The sequence below is a fragment of the Myotis nattereri genome (genome assembly GCF_964212035.1).
Source record: "Myotis nattereri genome assembly, chromosome: 6".
Lineage (NCBI taxonomy): Eukaryota > Metazoa > Chordata > Mammalia > Chiroptera > Vespertilionidae > Myotis > Myotis nattereri.
In genome coordinates this window covers 67,420,933-67,440,924 of record NC_138081.1, presented here as the reverse complement: position 1 = coordinate 67,440,924, position 19,992 = coordinate 67,420,933, and the positions used below count along the sequence as shown (strand labels likewise).

Here is a 19,992-nt window from a genome sequence, read left to right as displayed (position 1 = left end):
CAGAATGTGAACATGGAATTTGTACATGTAGTTTATATTGAGAGTATGGGGTGGGGGTGGGGGGAACACCGTATTTCTAAAAGTTATACTTAAGTGGTTTTATGAATTTTTAAACTTCAGATTTAATGTATATGCTTTATGAAGAATTTCCCCTTTCTAATTTACCTGTATGATTTTTCTACTACTGAGAAATGGGACCATGGTCAGTATATTTAGTAGTAACACTGGGCTAATGATCTCCATGTAAAACTAGATAATAACCTAGCAGTGTCTAATAATGTTAGCCTAGCATGTTGCTAGCATACAGGTGGCAAGGTCTGAGGGCTCACATTATGATGCACCCAGGAAGACAAATGTCATTTGACTGGGTCTCTGCTTTGCCAAATGCAAAATACTAGGATCTTTTGGCTCATGTTTTATCACCAAGGATCTTCCCCTCAGCCCAAGATCAAGGCACACAACCAGCATGGTACTAACCACAGCGAGAAAGAGAGAGAGGGGGTTAGATATTGCTGAAAACTAAGCATTTAGCATGGTGCCTGACCCACAGCCAGTAAATTCACCATGAGGCTTAGTGGTTAATATCAGTCAACAATTGCCAAATAAGTAGATTACGTCTGGTTGATAGTCCAATTAATAGTCAGACAGTTTGTTTTAATCAGGGCTGTCGTTTCACTGGGAATTAGAACCCTGTCAATATTTTATAGATTGTCTCAGGCAAGATACTCTCGTAAGCTTGTTCACTTATTTGTACCATGGTTGGTTGACTGCTTCTAGGACTCATTTATTTTAGACACACACCACAAAGAGGGGAGGGTGTGGAGGAAGGTGTAATTTGAGAAGTCCATAGTGAACTTTAGGGGGGCGGCGCCACTTATGAACCTTTCCCAGCACGCGGGGCACCGCCCCTCTGCAACCGTGACCTTAGGGAATGACACTCACAAGACAGAAATCCTGGCCCTGTGGTTTCTAAGTGGGTTGTGGATGGTCAGCCCCTTCCACAGTGATTGCAGCTAGGAACAGACTTATTTTGCTACCTGACACAGAGTATTTCCTTCCCGTGTAACTCCATGAATTTCGATCTCGGTGAGCCCTTTAATAAGACTAAGAATTTTTTCTAAACGTAAAAATGAGACTGTAGTGACCCTTTTACCACTCAGCATCAGGAATGGTGCTGGTCGGCCCTGAGTGTATGTAATTCCATAATGGGATATAGGAGTTGGAGATTTCAGTTATGTTAGCACGCCTGTATGTATCCGATTGATTCGCCTTTTAAGATGGGATTGTAACCCACTCCCTTGTCTCTCAGGCAAGACTCGGAAATCCGGCCTTCTCTCTGCCAAGTCATCAGCCGAGTCCAGCTTGAAGTCCTTCAGCAGGAATCAGCTGGGCACCTTCCCAACGCTGCCGTTACCGAAGTCGGTGGACGCCCTGAAGCCAGGGGTGGAGAACAGGCTGGGCAGCGGCCTGACCGCTCACACTGTCAAGCGCTGTGATCAGCCCTGTGCGACTGGCTTGAATAAAAACCGGAGAAGCCTCCCCGTGTCCATCTGCCGGAGCTGTGAGACCCTGGAGGGCCCGCAGCCTGTGAAGACCTGGCCCCGATCCCAGTCCCTGGATGACCTCCAAGGAGAGCCTGATGCTGAAAAAGATGTGCCTGGCGCGGTGACAGAACCCTGCCCTCAGATTGTACCGGAAGTGCCACAGAAGACAGCCTCCTCCATCGCCAAGGCTCACAGCCCCCAGGGAGAGTCTGCTGTTGACAATGCATTGCTACTGACCCAAAGCAAGAGATTTTCTGACCCTCAGAAAACGACTACTAAGAAACTGGGTGGCTCGATTACAGCCACTGCAAGTGGCATGTCACCTCCTCCGTGTTTGCAAAACTATGATGCTCAGCCTCCTAGACACAGTTTAACAAGGACTCCTCTTGAGGGTCACAGGAAAGGACTTGCTCTTGAAGGAACCTATCAGCCCCCGAACACCAAAGAAGGTGAGCAGCGGGGTCCTGAGGCCGTAACACCAGGCCGACATCCTACGCAGCCTCCACCTGTTCCTGCCAAGAAGAGCAAAGAGCGCCTGGCCAACGGCCTCCACCCCTGCCCTCCAGGTCCTAGCGCACCAAGCCTGCCCCTGAAGAAGGGTGGCTCCAGCAGCCCCAGCGACTGTCCCTCTCCTCAGGCTTCTGAGCCTCCCTCCAGGCAGGAACCTGGCAGCCCACCAAGCTCACGGCCACCGCCCTGGCTCTCCGAGCTGCGGGAGAGCGCGAGCCTCCAGGAGCACGGCGTGCGGCTGGGCCCGGCTGTGACCAGGAAGATCTCCTGCGCTCGGGGAGTCGATCTGGAAATGCTCACTGAAGACAAGTTACGAGCTGAAGGCATCGATCTCACTGAGGAGCCATATTCTGATAAGGTATCCAAGGCCCCACTTCACGGGCCTCTGCTTTTATAGTCTGGCGAGAGGAACACCAGTTAACCCAGGAGGCCAGCCCGGAGGCGGGGGCCATTCTGGCAGAGCATGGGGTGGCTGACAGCAGGGGCCTCTGCAGCTTGGTGGTGGCATGATGGGGGCAGAGTGTCCAGATTAAATGCAAATACAGCCTTGGATGTTCTTTTCCTTTCTCTTTCTTCTTTTGCCTGTTTGTTTTTAAACTTTGGCAGCTGTACATTGCAGGGAGAGCTATCAGTCAGTACTAGAACTGCTTCCTGACAGGCTTGGTTTAGACTCTAGAGGACAGGACAGACCTGAGTTCCAGTTTTCCTGTCTTAACTCAATGCGTATGTTTTTAGACATTAAAAATTCCTCATTTCATTTTCTTATTTGTAAAATGGAATTGATAATAACCTACATAACTACCTCTTAGAGGTATTATTAGGAACAAATAAAATAAATCTGAACATACTTTGGAAATTATAGAACCCTATTCAGATGTAATAATTGTAGAGTACATCATCTTGTATAGATAATGGGGGAAAGATGATGTGAAAATTGCATTGTACCAAGAACATTGAGCTCTATAATGAAAACTCATTTCTCAGTTGAAACAAAGAGTGGTCTACCAATACCACGATGACTTTGAAGACAAATGAGAATAGATGTAGCCATACGTTGCTCAGGGAAATGCAAGCTCTGTTGTAATATAATGCAGTCATGGCTTCCTTGTTATAAAATTGTGACCACGAATGCCTTACAATAACGTCCTCCTTCTCCTTAATAGCTAGTGAGTAACCCCCTTTGGAATGACGCTGTTACCAACTGGGCTCCCTGGCCAGGCCTGCGGGATAAGTCTTAATAGACGAGGCGCAGCAGGAGGCTACGGCAGAGCAGAAGGCTGCCCTTCTCCCTGCAGTTCAGGAGATGGTTTTCAATAATATTTTGCAAAATGATCAGGTGGAGTGAGGTGAGGGCATTGGCCCTTCAAATGTAGGATGGTTGTGTTCTACTTTAATTATGTTTCAAAGCATGTTTTAGAGCTCATGACCACCTGAAAGATGAAGGTGTGAAAGTATTCGGTCTCAAACATTCTGACTGTAGAGAGGACGTATTCACTTCCAATAAAAACTTCTGTTGCTGTTGCCCGGTCGTCGAAGCTCAGTGTCTTAACCTACCTTATGCTGGCTGTCCTTGGAGAAAGAGAGATCCTCGCGACGGCGCCTGACACCACATTTCTGTTCCCCTCGCAGCACGGCCGCTGCGGGATCCCCGAAGCCCTGGTGCAGAGATACGCAGAGGACCTGGATCAGCCCGAGAGGGACGTGGCCACCAACATGGACCAGATCCGGGTGAAGCTGCTGCGCAAGCAGCACCGCATGGCGGTGAGCAGCGCCGTGTGCCCTGCGGGGGCCCCTCGCCCCGCTTTTGGAGTCCATTTAGTTACAGAGCTTAATGATGACACAAAAGAACTTTTGTTAAGAGAGCTAGATTCATGCCCTGACAGCAGAAAACAGTCAGGTTTCAAAGCCGCATTGAAGTTCTTTTGTGTCATCAGTACTGCAAAGTGTCCTGGTAGGGAATGTGCTGTAGTTTAGCCAGTCTGCGTGGGTGAAACATTTAGGTTTTCTCCAATTTTTTTTTTTTTAATAATGTAGTGAAAAACATTCTTAATACATCTTTGTAGACATCTGAGGTTAATTTCTGAGGATACATGACTTGGAAGGCTTTGCTTCCTGGAGACGGCACACAACCTCAGGGTGTGCACACGGCGTAGGCAGTTACCTTTTGGAAGGTGTAGCCCTTGGCCTTCCCCAAGTCCATTTCCCCGTCCTAGCCGATACTTGTTCTTATTGTATCTGAGATTCTTTATAACTATGTCGATAAAATGTTTAATCTTCTAGCTGTTAATGTAGATTCAAATACAGTGGGAAATCTGCTTGGTAAGTGCACAACCAGGAGTACTTTACTTGCCACCCTGCTGCACAGGACGGGTCACCACAAGACAGAGTAGCCAGGAATATAAATGCTCAGAGTGTGGAGAGTTTTGGGGTCAGATCTAATTCCACGTACCTTCTAGAGCAGCCGTGGGCAAACTACGGCCCGCGGGCCGGATCCGGCCCATTTGAAGTGAATAAAACTATTGGAAAAAAAGACCGTACCCTTTTATGTAATGATGTTTACTTTGAATTTATATTAGTTCACACAAACACTCCATCCATGCTTTTGTTCCGGCCCTCCGGTCCAGTTTAAGAACCCATTGTGGCCCTCGAGTCAAAAAGTTTGCCCACCCTGTTCTAGAGCCTTAAATACTTCCTTGAAAATTTGTCTCCCCTCTGAAAAAATCTAGAAAAGATTCTTTATGCCGCCTGGGTTTTGACACAGAGCATCATCACTTGCTGATAGTACAACAGTGTAATAGGTTAGCAGTGCTCCTTTTAGGCCTATAAGAAGTAGCCCTCCAATGGCACCTGTAGAGTCTTTCTAAAAATCATTTTCTTCCTTTATCCAGATCCCGAGCGGCGGACTCACAGAAATCTGTAGAAAGCCCCTCTCCCCCGGATGTGTTTCGTCTGTGTCGGATTGGCTGATCTCCATCGGTCTGCCCATGTACACCAGCGCCCTCACGGAAGCGGGGTTCCGCACACTGGGCCAAGTGCCTTCTCTGTCCCACACTTGCCTTCAGGAGGCCGGCATCACAGAGGAGAGACACATAAGCAAGCTCATGTCTGCAGCCAGACTCTTCAAACTGCCGCCCGGCCCCGAGGCCATGTAGCCAGGCCCGCGACAGAACTCCCTGGACAAGAGCCACCCTTTCACTGTGCTTATGATGCTGATGCAATTTCTCCTTCCCTGGACATGCAGACCAGATCCAGAAGAAAGGCCCAGTGTGTGGCCAGACGGAGCTCGAACCTTGGCACGGGACCGATGACCCTCTCTTTTCCAGAAAAGCCCCTTTGAGAAAATGGGGGTGGTTCTCTTTGACACCCCCCTCCCCTCCAAAGAAAAGAGGAGCACTTATTTTTATTTTCAGAACACGATAGAACCAAGATGCCAACTTGCCACAAATGCTGTGCCTCCGGTCTGTCTGGGTGCCCTGGGAGAGAGGGCTGGGGGCAGAGGGAGGGGCAGCCGGTTCCGTTTCTGATGGTACCGTTGACCTTCTGTCTGTCACCCTGCAGGGTCCCCGAGGACCAGACAGGCTTAGCTAGGCCAAAGTAACAGACTCGGGAGTGATTGTACATCGGTCGACACGCTCATTGGTTCAAAAGTAAGAAAATCTGTCTGCACTAGAGGAACAAACAGTCCTATTCTCCTTTAGATAAACGAGACATTTTAATAATTGCTTTCTAGCAATCAGCTTTTATTTGCCTTAATGTAAGCTTTCAAGCAGTTATCTAACTAGTGTTCACTACCCTGTAACCATAGTTCCAAGTCTTCAGCTTAGACTGCCATCTAACTTATCTGGGATGTTTCCAGCAAAAATGGGCTTTTCTAAGGATCTCATTCTCCATGGCTTATTTTGTAGGAGTGTTTATCTGGCACAAATTTCACGTTGGCTTTCAGTTTTTAAACTAGCTACAAGTCTAGTGAAGAACTATCTGGAATTCACAAAGATAGCGTGTGTGTCTATGTGAGTGTGGGGGGCGGGCGGTGTGTGGGTGCTTCCAGAACCACCTTTCCTTTTAATCAGTTTGGTGTTGTTACCCTGTTGGTCACTGCTGTGGTATTGGCTTGGACCCCTGACCAGGTCCATCCCAAAACTCCGTCACCAGATCACCTTTGCAAAGAGCCATTGAAAGGCTGGTTTCAGAGAGGTGTTTTGAAAAAGGGAAGTAGTTTATGAGATGTTTTTAAAGCTTTTTTTTCCTCCCCTGTTTTACAATTAAGATATTGTTTTCCTTCTTATTTAGATCATTCTTTTCATTCAAATAAAGGTTCATTTTGGAGCCAGACATACCACATATTTGCCACATATTAAGTATTTGCATATTTTTGGTTGTTTCTAACTGATATCAGCACATTCTATCCTCTCGTAGTCTGTGTCTGATTTTACAGCAAGCAGAAGTTTAGGCAACTACACGGATAAGGTTTCCATTTTTATAAGATGACTTTGCTTTACATTCTTATCATGAGCACTGTGCTAAGCATTGAATGTGATTATTTACAGTACAAATTCAACACAAAACTCTGATCAAAAGTTCTGTAATAGTTCATCTACTCGCTAAGATGAATGATTTCCCTCAGGAGGGAAAATACTGATTTCCTTCATCACAAAGCCATCTTTAGTGTTTGCTTTATATATTTAAATCCACGTTTTGGGGGAAAGAACGTTCTCAGGTGATGTATGTGTTCATGCTTCGGTATGCGTTTTTAAAAATAATAGACATTCTTCAATGATACCGTCTGTAGGGTGCCATGTGAAGAAGTTGTGGAAATCTAGAATAAAAAAGCAAAAGCTGTTGAATTTCTATGGCACTCTTAAAACAGCCCACTTTTGTCACCTTGGGTTCTGACATCCCGGTTAGCATGGTCCATTTGGGAAGTAAGGCGGCTGCGGTTCTGTAACCACGTGGCGGAACCGCATTGCCCATGGCGCGGTGGAGGCGGGGCCAAGACGGGCTTCTCACCTGTGTTTGCAGTAAGCTCAGCATGACGGGAGGGGCCCTGCTCATATTTAAAGCTGGGCAAAATGACCACGCATAAATCAGGTAACAGGGGAAGGAGAAATCTTGTGTGAATTCCCACGTTTCAATTCCTTTTCACTCTAACATTTTCATTTAAGTAAAAATGGCACCAGAAAAGGGAATTTTCCGAGCTTGAGCTTTTGAGAATGCCAAACCGTATTTCTGTCACTCTTCCTTGGAAATCATTGCCTTTGCATACAAACCTCAAATTCAGGGACCAGGAGTAATTGTCGGCGGGAAGGTCTTCCTAACCGTGAAGGTCTGAGGTGGTTTTCACTTGATTGTGCTTTTTAAAATCCTTTGTTTTTAATTGTTAGTATTTGTTGAGTCGTCTTTTGCTTTAAACTCTTAACTTGATCTTAGAAAAAAAAAAAGCCTCAGTGTTTGCGTGTGACATTTGACTGAGGTGGTTTGGGGCTGCCTGCAGGTGTTGGAAGACAGGCGGGAGGTGTCAGCAATATCCAGGATTAACCAGTTGCACCTGGTACAGGAGGTTGAGGAACCGGTGGAAACGGTTGTCTAGGGAAAGCACAAAAGAAACCTGGAGAGGCAGTTAGGCTCAGGTAGCTACACATCCGTTGTGTACATTTTTGCTTGGAAGCTGTCTAGGAGGAGATGCAGCCAGCCCCGACCACGACTGACATTCCCACATAGCCGAGTAGGAGATAGATTTCTATGGCCTGCCTGCCTTCTTAGCCAGAGCCCGTTCCTCCCACCTGAACTGGCGGCGGGTGACATTGGAAATGACTGGTGTATTGGTAATCCGTTCCTGACATAGCAAAGTTTGCTTTCATACCAGCAGCAAAGGGAGTCAGTTCACCAAGTCACTGCTGCCTGTGTGTACTGTGTTCTTTACAGAAAAACAAACCTAGTCTGAGTCCAAGTTACCTTGAGTTTTAAATTGATAGAGAAAACAAGAAACTGTCAAGCAAGTTATATAACAACTAACAACATTGCACTTTCTGTATATGAAATCAGTATTTAAATAACTTATTTTTCTCCATTGCTGTTTTTAAACATTGTAAGTAGCTGTAATATACCAGTACCAGTATGTTCTCGCAATTGCTTCAGCCCAAGAACGCTGTGTATTGTTTTAAAAATTGTAAAAATTATTGTGATGATTCATTTAGCAAAGAGAAAGGACGGAAGGGTTTTCCTATGTATCAAAACTTGTCTATAATTGTCATCTATGTACCTAGAAAAAAAAAAGTAAATAAATTTCTTCAGTTGAATATGCCTCTTTTGTTGTTCCTTGGGTATTTCAAATATGAATGGAAGAGAAGTGAAAAGGAATTCATAAAGTGTGATTTAAGATAGAAGATATATTATAAAAATAGTAGTAACTGTATATAATTACTCCAGCCATAACACTCCTCACTGTCTGACACACACCAATTCTCTTTGCCAATGTATTGCAATTTTTTTTTCAAATGTTGCCAAGTCAAATCATATAATCACAGCATCTTAAACCATGAAGAGATTGGTGGAAGGCATTGATAGTCTAAGCCAGTGATGGCGAACCTTTTGAGCTCGGCATGTCAGCATTTTGAAAAACCCTAACTTAACTCTGGTGCCGTGTCAAATATAGAAATTTTTTGATATTTTCAACCATAGTAAAACAAAGATTTATATTTTTGATATTTATTTTATATATTTAAATGCCATTTAACAGAGAAAAATCAACCAAAAGAATGAGTTTGCGTGTCACCTCTGACACACGTGTCATAGGTTCGCCATCACTGGTCTAAGCCCATCATTTTCAGATGAGTTCTGAGACGACATAGGTGGTTGACTTGTCCAATATCACACAGTTAACAAAACCCAAGCTTTCTATTGGCAAAAAAAAAAAAAAAAAAAAAAAAAAATCTAGCTTGGGATAGTCTAGAAACTAATCAACTACACAAAAATCCTTTTCAACATGGATGTACCACAATTGACATAAAAACATTTTGTATGAGGAGGGAATGTGTTTAATAGAAAACTTTGACTAGGTAATGCACGCAGTTGAAAGAAAACAAAACAAAAATCACCCTTTTCCCCAGCGCACCCATTTCTCTCACTACAGGTAAGTTATAACCAGTGTTCGCTTATCTTTTCAGAAATACTCTATGTACTTGCAAATATAACTTCATATGTATTTTTCTATATAGGAATGATGGCCTATTCTTCACACTTCTTCACCCTGCTTTTAAATTCAGTCTATCTTGGATGTCTTACCTGTGTAATATTCCATATGCAGATAATTTATTTAGCCAGTACTCTGACAAGTTTTTGCTGTTATAAAAAAGCTGTTATGAATACAGTATCCTTATACTTAGCATCTGGAATGGCTGTGTTAAAATTATGTGTATTTTGAATTTTGATAGGATAATTTAAATCCACTGGTGGATTTCATTAAAAGAAGTTTTACCATGACAGTACAGGTTTTATTTATAAACTAGAGACGTGGTGCATGACATTCGTGCACTGGGGGAGGAGGGGGAGAGGTTCCCTCTGCCTGGCCTGTGCCCTCTCACAGTCCAGGACCCCTTGAGAGATGTCCACCTGCTCGTGGGGAGTGGGCCTAAGCCAGCAGACATCCCCCGAGGGGTCCTTAGTGCTGCTGCAGAGGCAGGAGAGGCTCCTGCCCCCACCTCTGCACTCACCAGCCATGAGCCCAGCTTCTGGCTGAGCTGTGCTCCCCCTGTGGGAGCGCACTGACCACCAGGGTCAGCTCCTGCATTGAGCGTCTGCCCGCTGGTGGTCAGTGCAATCATTCAGTAGATTTACATATTAGCCTTTTATTATATAAGATCATTGTCTTCCTCCCCACCCCCCCACCCCCAGTCTGTTTTGTAAATGGGGATATTTCATATACTCTTATTCAGGCGTGCACCTGAAATGCTGCATTGTCTTAACTAACCATACACATCAGATCTGATTGCTCTCAAGATGACTCCTAAGATTCAATAGCTTAACTCAAAGAAATTACCTTTTTCTTACGATTCCTTAAGAAGGTTTGACTGGATTCTTGAGTTTATTCTAACCACACACTCATTTGGAAGCCTTGGAATAATGACTTTCTTTACTCTTAGATCCACTCAGAGCAAACACAGTGCTTCCTGAGAGAGATGGAGATGAAGGAGAGGCGGGTGCTCGCTCAGGCATAGATGCGGACACCTCATCAGGGGTCAGTGGGCGGCACTATTTGGAATCATTCCCATTCCTCATGCAGCTCCCCCCAGCACTGTCCGGGAACTCAGAAAAGGGAACTAGCTGTCACCTCTGTACACTTTAATAACAACTCCTGAGAAGTCCTATCTAACCCTGTTTGAGTCCAATATGGAAGCAATGCCACCAGGACACATGTGTGGGAGCCAGCGAAGTGAAGATTAACCTGACTAGAGTTTACCACTATCCCAGGCATCCTCAACACCTGGGTAATGAATGTGGTCATAGCCATAGGGGAGAGGTATACAAAGGGCCATGGGGCCCTAGCCGGTTTGGCTCAGTGGATAGAGGGTCGGCCTTCAGACTAAAGGGGTCCCGGGTTCCATTCCGGTCAAGGGCACATGCCTGCGTTGTGGGCTCAATCCCCAGTAGGGGGTGTACAGGAGGCCGCTGATCAATGATTCTTTCTCATTGTTGATCTTTCTATCTCTCCCTCTCCCTTCCTCTCTGAAATCAATAAAAATATATTTAAAAAAAACCACACACCTCAAAAAAACAAAAACAAAACCAAAGAGCCATGGGAACCAGAGGAGAAGCTGACTGTCTGAAGGAGAAAAGGCCAGAGGTGGTAGTTACGTGGATTATAACGGTGTGCCCGTGTGCTAAGAGCATTAGATTCTAAAAAGACACAAAGTCTTAAGAAGCACAAGAAGCTTATCTCTTGCATCCCCTAACTCCTGGCCCTCATCCCGAGTGGCTTTATCTGCTCCACTAAATAGAAGCATTGGAACCATCATGGGCCCCCTCTCTGGTTCTCCTTTCAGCCCACCTGCAAATTCCCTGCATCCACACCTGGTCCTTCCTCCTTGCTTCAGCCATGGCAAAAGAGGTGTCCCTCCGTCTGTCTAATCCTTCTACTTGTGTTTAGGATCCTGTTCTGGGACGTCCTCACCCCAACCCACCCACCCAGTATGTATTTTCTCACTCCTCTGCAGCTTCCTCTTGAACATGGGTTTGCAATGGCTGTTGCTGTCCTTTCCTGGAGGAGGGGTGCTCACTCCCAAATGCCCCCCGCTTTTTGGATAATCATGCTGTTTCCTTTGGGAGAATCACCCTCCCCTGCATTTCAAGGGATCCTGGTGCAACCTTCAGTCGTGGTGTCCCACAGCCCCCTCTGAACAGAGTACAGCTTAGGTAGGGCTGTTCGGGTTCCCTTTCCCCAGAATTGAGCTCTGGGCTGAAAGTCAGGCACATAGGATGGAGCTGAGCCATGTTGATGGCGGTGACACCTGAGTCCACAATGTTCAGCAACCGAGGTGCCTTCTGCCTTCCTGTCCTTGCCAAGGCTTGTTCAGCTTTGCCTTTAATTCCTTATGCTGATGGCAGCAAACATTTCTCCTCATGCACCCCTAAAGTAATATTCCCGAAAGAAGGACTCCCTTGCATATTTTAAAATTGCCCTCCAAAAGTTTTGAATCATGAGGGAATAGTTGCAACATTATACATTTCGAGTTTACTATAAATATTTACATTTTAAAATAAAACCGCAACATTACTTTAAAATGTATACCTCCAGTGGGAAATAAATCCCATAGCAGTTTAATACCTACCGTTGTCCACTGAAAGCACACAAGAACAATTTTAAAATTGTATTCTTTTCTCCTTGAAACCTTCCATCGATTCTACTTCCTCCACACACTTTTATTTCCATGCAATGTATTTTTATGTGTATTTTTGATCATCCTATCACAGTCCCCTCTAATAATGTTTTTTAATTAAAGTTTAATTTCTTTTGGTCACTAAGCTCTACTTGTAAAAAGAAATCTGGGCTTAATTATCCTTACTGTGATTATTAGCGATCAATTTATTAATGTATATTAATATATTTAATTTATTAAATTTACCAATTTATTAATTATCATTTTGCTAGATAATGATAAAAGTGAAAGTGTTATTGAAAAAGCCTGTCGTTTGATGGATGGTGGGGGCGGGGCTGCCTTCTGCTGCCTTGGTTTTAGATGTTGCCACACCTGCTGTTTGAAGTCTGCCGAATTGCTTGCAGCGCAGCATTTTTCAAGCTGTTTAGATGGATGCTTGTGTGTGAAGTGGGAGAAGGCCTTTGGTAAACGAAGAGATGGGAAAGGCACACCAGCCGCATGATCCTCGGGCGGGTCAGTTTTAGGACTAAATGGATCTAGAAGCAGATTCCTTCATTAAAGCAATCCAAGGCAGTGCACCCATTGGAAGAATCAGATGGAACCCCTGGGTGGTAGGCGACAGGGCGTCCTTCAAAAATTCCTTTCTTGCTTGTGTTATGTTAATTGCTTATTAACTATCTCCTCCTGCTGCAATTTAAAGTCCAGGAACGCACAGGTTTGCTCTCTGATGAGCCTGAACCTCTACAGTTGATTGACACATAGTACTTGTTGAGTGAATGACTGTCTCTGAACCACAATCAATCCTGAATGTTAAAGCGGGAGATGATCGATTTTAATCCTCTCCGTTTACAGGTGAGAAACAGAGAGCCAGAGAGGTAGCAGGAGCTGCTGAGGCCATACTCAGGTGGCTAGTGACAGAGTAAGTGATAAAGGGGCAGACGCTCTCTGCCACGGCTTCACCGGAGGGTCAGCATCTGAGGCTTAAGAGGAAGTGAGAGCAGGCCAGAACTTCCCAGCGCTGCTTCCTCAAACACCGTCTGGCTGAGGGAGTAGCTGCTGCAGCCTGTGACCACCAGAGGGCACTGATGCACCAGATTGAAGGCAGAACCTGCCGCGTGCCGGGCGGGAGAGGAGAGGAGGAATTTCCCAGGTAGGAAAAGTGCACAACCCCACTCCCACCCCACGCACAGCCAGGGGGAGCAGAGGGCGCCGCCAGCCCCCAAACGAAATGAGGCGGCGGGAGGGAGAGCAGGGCGGGCCCAATTCTCCGAGTTATCAGCGAGACCTAGAGCCTTGCAACCAAACCGCTGATTAAAATGCCACTGGAGAGGAGAATACCGATGGGTGACCAGTACGACTTATACTAGTAAAATCCGCTTTCGTAAACAGCGTGGAGCACTTGGCTCCCTGCCTTGCTACTCCTTTAAATACCAGAGCAGAGTGACCTTTTGCTGCACAGGGTGCGGTGGGTGTCACTGAGTGCACAGGTGCCCTGCTGCCTGCCAGGAGCAAGCTGGGGGAAGAAAGCCTTCAGGTGACCCTAAAACAAAGGCCTAAACTTGAGATGTCTCGCAGTGAGATGGGAAACTGGGCTCATTTGTTTGATGGGTTTTGCCTCTGTTTGAGTGGCATTTTATTGCTGTGGCCCAGGATAGCCTGACATTGTAAGAGCAGTGGCCACCGTTCAGTCCCGATGCCCACTGAATTTTACATACATGGGAGCGTTTGACCTTCCAAGCGTGACTCTGCAGTAGACACTGTGAACCCCATTTTTCAGCTGAGGCCTGCAGTCACGGAGGGATAGGCACAAGAGAAGAGAGTTGACGGTGGTTGTTTTATTCTGATGCCCTTTGGCTTAACCACTTCTGAGCAGCATATTAAAGCCACCTGGTATATGAGTCTGGGTTCCCCCAGGGACGCAGCGTCAGCAGGAGATAGGTATGAAGAGGTTTATTGCACAGATTGGCTTGTGTGAGTGTGGTGCTGGCCGGGCAAGGCCCAAGTCCACAGGGCATGTTGCCAGGAATGGCAGGCTGGACCCCTCGGCCCGGGCTGCAGCTCTGTCCACAGGCTCTGTGCTTGTTCTGGAACATTGGGCGGGTCCCTGCCCCAATCAGCCTCCTTGTCATCATCTATAAAAAAGGAAAATGCGGGAAAGACCCCACAACTTCCCCCACTGACTTTTACTTAACGGCCATTCTCCTTCTTTCTAATGATGAAATCTGTTTTGTTTGGCCTCACTATTCCCAGTGCACAGGATGACTTGTGATTGTCCTGGCCGTGTGGGCCCCTTGAACGTGGGTGATCCCCATGTTCATCTTGGCTTCCATTTCTCAGGGTACCCCCTTTAACAGCTTCCCTTGCAGCCGGCAGCGGGCACAGGACCCACTTCCTGCCTTTGAGACATAGGCAAAGTCGATAAAGGCCTTCCCTCACCTCTAGAGAGAAAGTCCCTCCTCACCTGCAGTTGTGAGAGGACGAGAGGGCTGTGGTGATGGCAGCCCCCTGGGCCACGAGTGGAGGGATAAGAGCTCACACACCACTGGGAGGAAGACCAGAAGAGGAGGCAAAGCTTGGGTCCTACATGCCACTGTGGAGCCGGCACATTATTTCCTACCTGTGATTATAAAGCATTTGCTGAGAACAGCTGCCCCGATTAGCAGTCTTCAGGGAGGATAAGGGAATGAATCTGCCGCCATCTCATTCCAGAGATGTGGTCTCTGTGGAGCTGATGGTGGGATTCTGGAGTTGGACGATTCTCAACTCAGTGACCCAGCTGAGCATGTCCTCCCCCTGGTCCTAGTGCCTCTGCATGTAGAAAACCTCTGACCACAGGCTCTTCCCGGAAGTAACAATTCTGAAAGTTGCATTCAGGGCCCTCCACAATACAGCCATTCCCTACCTCAGTTAGACATGCCATGACTCTTTGGTGTCTCTGGAATATTCCATGGTGATTCCCATGTTCATCTTGGTCTGAATTTCTTTTCCAACTTAGAATCCTCTCTTCTCCTTCTTTCTCTGTCTGAATCCCACCATCTGAAGCCAATCTCCTCCTCCAAGATGTGAGCAACTCTAGTCTGTACCACCAGACAACCTGACAACCCCGAGCCCATCTCATGGTGCCCTTTGCTAGAGCAATTGAGCTCAGAATTTAGAGGAGCCCTTAGAGAGGGCTCCAGATGCCAGCCCAAACCTGGAAAGCATCTCATTTGTCCCCCCTCCCCACCTTAGGTTTATTGAGATATACAGTCATCCTCAGCATCTGCAGGGAATTGGTTCTAGGATGACCCCCCTAACCCCCAACCAATACATACAAAACTATGTGCTCAAGTCCCGTATATAAAGCTAGAGGCCCGGTGCATGAATCCGTGATAACTTGGCCCTGGATAGCCTGACATTGTAAGAGCAGTGGCCACCATTCAGTCCAGATGCCTGGTGAGGTTCCTTGGCCTGGCTTGTGCCCTCTCACAATCCAGGACCCCTCGGGGGATGTCCGAGAGCCAGTTCTGGGGCTGAGGAAGGACCGTGGGAGGTTGGCCAGCCAGGGAGGGACCGCAGGAGGACTCCAGGGCATGTCTGGCCCATCTCGCCCAGTCCCAATGGGCTGGACCCCAGCATTTCACATAGTTACATTTTGTGTGTGATTAGTACTCTTAGGATCTACTCTCTCAGCAACTTTCAAATGTGCAATATGTGATTGTTCCCTATAGTCATTGTGCTGTACATTATATCCCCAGATCTTATTTATCTTTTAACTGGAGGTTTGTACCTTTTGACCACTTTCATTCAATTCGCCCACCCCCAGCCCTTGCCTCTGGCAACCACCAACCTTATCTCTATTTCTATGAGTTTTTTTTTTTTTTTAAGATTGCATGTGTAAGTGAGATTATACAGTATTTGTCTTTCTCTGTCTAGCTTATTTCCATTAGTATATGCTCTCCAAGTCCATTTGTGTTGTCACAAATAGCAGGCTTTTCTTCTTTTCATGACTAAATAGCATTCCAGTGTGTGTGTGTGTGTGGTGTGTGTCTGTGTGTATTTTTTTCTTTATCCATCACCCATCAATAGACACTGAGGACTTAAGTTCCGTGTCTTGGCTGTTGTAAATATTGCAGCACTTCAGCATAGGAATTCCATTTCCTTCAAATATATACCCAAAAGTAGAATTGTTGGATCATATTGTAGTCATTTCTGTCTTTATTTCTTTCTGATGAACTAATTCCTCATAAATTTATTCAAAACCAGGTTTGATGGTGACACAAATTGGCTGAAATTCTGTGTAAGGATATTTTGCTCTCTCTCATACACATGCCTCAGTTTCCATAACTATGTCATTCACCTGAAGGGCCAGTAAAAGAAGTGAGAGAACATGGCTAACAGCATTTAGCTTGTTCCACCTCTGAAAATAACTAACCACGGCGATCTCCTTTACCAACCTGGGGTCGTCTTTTTCTACTAAATTTAATTGCTTCAATCCCCAATTTCCCAAATGACAGAGCATCCGGTATCCCTTCCTCAGGCACACCTGACAAAAATGGTCCAAGAGTCCCTGGATTTACTTAACTCAAAGGGGCCTGCCTTGCTTCCAGGCAATAGGCTGAGATTACAGCCAGAGAGCCCCAGGCCACGGACAGGCTCCGACCTCCTGCCATCCTTTCCGTTGCTGTGGGGTCACTGTTGGAAACTGTGCCCTGTTGTTCAGTGTGCCCTTGCTTTCACTCCAAATGAACTCAAAAGCCATGTGATATTTATTTTTAGGGAGAACAAAGGACAATATCAGTGTCTTCAGATTTATGTCTGTCTGGCTTAAAGCCCCAAACAGGATATTTTATACTCAGCTCCACAGCATGTTTCTCTGTGCCTGGATATTGGAGCCATCCTGAACCTCAAACAATCAGCCAAACCAGTCCCTGATGGACCCTCTGGTGGGGGAATTGGGTCCAGGTTATCATCCAGACTCATGCTACCTTGGAACTGGGTTCTGTTTTGGAGACCTCTAGTATCCTTTCCTGTATGACCCATCACCTTTCCATCTGAGAAGTTCTATCACATTGCATTCGCAAAGGGAAGAGGTTAGGGGACCATACAGGCCATGATGTGTAGGTTGGGATCTCAGCAGATCAGTTTGGGGAGGATGTGGTGGTTTGAGAGTTGTCAGCAGTTGAAGCCATAGATCCAGAGGGCATGGCCACTGACTTGTGTGTATAGAGGAAGAAAGAACCCAGGCAAGGGTTCCAGCCAAGATTCCTAGTGAACATCAACTCTGAGGGATAGGAAGAGGAAGACCTACCTGCAAGACACTGAGAAGAACTGCCAGGTGAAGAAGAAAATCAGAGGACTGCACTGCAGAAGGCTAGAAAAACCGCCCTCGTCAGACAGTGAAGAATGACCACGTGGCGTGAGGATGGAAGAGGAATAATTTGATTTGGCAAATGGGAAGGTATTGGCGACATAAGGTGGACCACCTTCAGGGATGTGGCATAAGACAGAGTCAGATTGAAGACTAGCAGTGGAAAGGGAAGATAAACATGGGAAGGAGAAAACCTTCACTATTTCACTGAGAAATGTGGCTTAAGAAAGGAGAGATAGGGTGGTACCTACAGTGGGATAAGTTTTAATAAGGTTCTTCTTTTCTCCTTTTCTATTTTTTTCTTTTCTTCTTCTTTTTAAAAAATATATTTTTAAATTGATTTCAGAGAGGAGAGGAGAGGAGAGGAGAGGAGAGAGAGAGAGAGAGAGAGAGAGAGAGAGAGAGAGAGAGAGAGAGAGAGGATGAGAATCATTGATTGGCTGCCTCCTGCATGTCCCCTACTGGGGATTGAGCCCACAACCTGGGCATGTGCCTTTGACTAGAATCAAACCTAGGACCCTTCACTCTGCAGGCCAGTGTTCTATCCACTGAGCCAAACCAGCCAGGGCTCTTTTCTTTTTAATGACTTGAGCTTGACTGTAGGCTTTGAGGAAGACCCTGGGAAAAGCAAGACTTAACTGATAGAATCACATACCACAGGGAATAATATCAAGAGCACAGACATGAGATTTAACCACCTTAAAAACATACCGGCTAAGATTAGTCTTGGGTACATACAAGAAAAAGTCAAAATAATTAACGCTTGCATAGAAAGATAATTTGTCTTCCATATTGCAAACAAATCTGAAGGTAGGTTCACCTGGGACACAAATTTCTTTTTATTTGTGCTGTTTATATTTTTAAGGTCATCTTATGGTTCAAGATGTCTTCTGGAGGTCCAGCCATCTCAAATGAGCTCCAGGCAAGAGGAAAGAGAAAGGAGGGATGGGAAAGAGTAGACCTCCCAGCTGAGTCTGCCTCCTCTAAGGCTCTTCCCTGAGACACCACTCAGTGACTTCTGCTTATTCTTTTTTTTTTTTTTTTTTTTACCGGCCGCGTCTAGCTCTAAGGAGGGCTGAGAAATGCAGTCTCTAGCCTTTTGCTTCTATAAAAGAAAGGTTCTGTCAGTAAGGAAGAAGAAACTGGACATTGGGTAGGCAAGTAGAAATTTTTGTCCCGGGAGGAAAGTGCAAGGATTTGCAGAAGTACATACATTTTCTGATACAGGAAAAGGAAATTCAATTGGTTAATGTCAAATAGATTTGGAATTTTTGTGAATTTCTGTGACAAGGTCATTATCAGTAAAAGGACTTATCCACAGAGATCCTTGGAAAGTGCTATGAGTAAATGAATAGAAAGCAGCCAACCAGACTGGCATATAAAAAAAAGTTGAGCAGTGCTAAGAGCTTAGCAGGAGTTGGAGATCATTGATTTGTCCTGGTATAAAACTGAATAATTAATGTGAAATTTTTCTGATATTTTGTTCAGCAAATTAGATGTAGGAGCATCTTTAAACTCAGTGTGTGTGTGTGTGTGTGTGTGTGTGTGTGTGTGTGTGTGTGTGTTTTGGATGTGGGGATTGCAGGAACTAAAAAAAGAGAAAAATTATTATATTGGCAGAAATGGACAAAGAAGGCCTAAAGGAGGTATAGGATTTTTCTTCAGACCTGGAATTGCAGGCAGGAGTCTCTTGAGCCCGGAAGGAATACCAACCAAAAGAATGGCAAAGGAGACAGGATCAGATGTGGAAATAGACAAGACTTACTGGGAGGCACAGTAAACCAATTTGGTGGAATGGGAGGGCTAATGAAGGCAATAATGGAAGGGGGATGTTGAAAGGATACATCTGATAAAAGTACAGGAGAAAGCACAAATTCTTTAGCCTTAAATTCCAAGCATATCTACCAAGCAATGAGGACCTGTTGAAGGTTATTATGTAGTTGAATGATTTAAGAAGATTAAACTGATGGCAGTTTGCTATAAGGATGGTAGACGGAAAACTGGTTTAGGAGGTTGGCAAAGGAATTCAATATTCAGGAAACAAGAGAGGAAAGAAGGGGAATGAGAGGCAATGGAAAGAAGTCACTCCTTTTGTGCTTCCAGCACTTTTCATACCGTAGACCTTTTCTCTCAATTGTGAATTCTTGCAAGTGTTTATCTCACCCCAATGGCTTCCCTCCTTCTCTCCCTCCCTCCCTTCCTCCCTCCTTTTCTTCCCTCCCTCCCTCTCTCACCCCCCTCTCTCCTTCCTTCCTTCCTTCCTTCCTTCCTTCCTTCCTTCCTTCCTTTCATTTTTCTTTTCCCAAATTACTGAGTATTTGTTACTCTTGTACTGGACATTCATTCTTCCCTGAAAATTTCAAGAAGGAAATGTCAAGGTACAAATGTCCAAACCAGTAGAGAAATTGTATGAGTATATTTGAACCAAATTGAGAGCATATGGTAGGAAGAAAGATCTCAACTTTTCCAAAGAATAGCAGAAGTTTTTTTTATGCATTTGGGGAATTGAGGGATTACATGAGGTGGGAGACAGCAAGGTGGGGATTGGATTACAGATGTCAACCAATGGTTGCTGGTGCCAATTCAATGCCAACAGGAGTCCCCAATTTGGGGTGTGGTGAAGAAAGAAACTTTATTCAGTGTAAACATCAACTGTGATACAGCAGGGCTGTGAAAACCACATGGCTGCAGAACAGCTTTGGGACCAGGCAGCCCT

At 45.5% G+C, this 19,992-nt stretch overlaps 1 protein-coding gene across 2 annotated transcripts in view; it reads left to right on the top strand.

Annotated features, from left to right (window-relative positions):
• Positions 1-8,350, top strand: part of SASH1 (SAM and SH3 domain containing 1) — a 163,887-nt gene extending 155,537 nt beyond the window's left edge. For both annotated transcript variants that reach the window (XM_081094037.1, XM_081094036.1), the window contains exons 18-20: positions 1,310-2,412; positions 3,684-3,815; positions 4,943-8,350. In XM_081094037.1, the coding sequence (XP_080950163.1) occupies positions 1,310-2,412; positions 3,684-3,815; positions 4,943-5,206 (1,499 nt within the window). In that variant the 3' untranslated portion in view covers positions 5,207-8,350. The remainder of the gene's footprint in view (positions 1-1,309; positions 2,413-3,683; positions 3,816-4,942) is intronic.
• Positions 8,351-19,992: the final 11,642 nt, after the last annotated feature.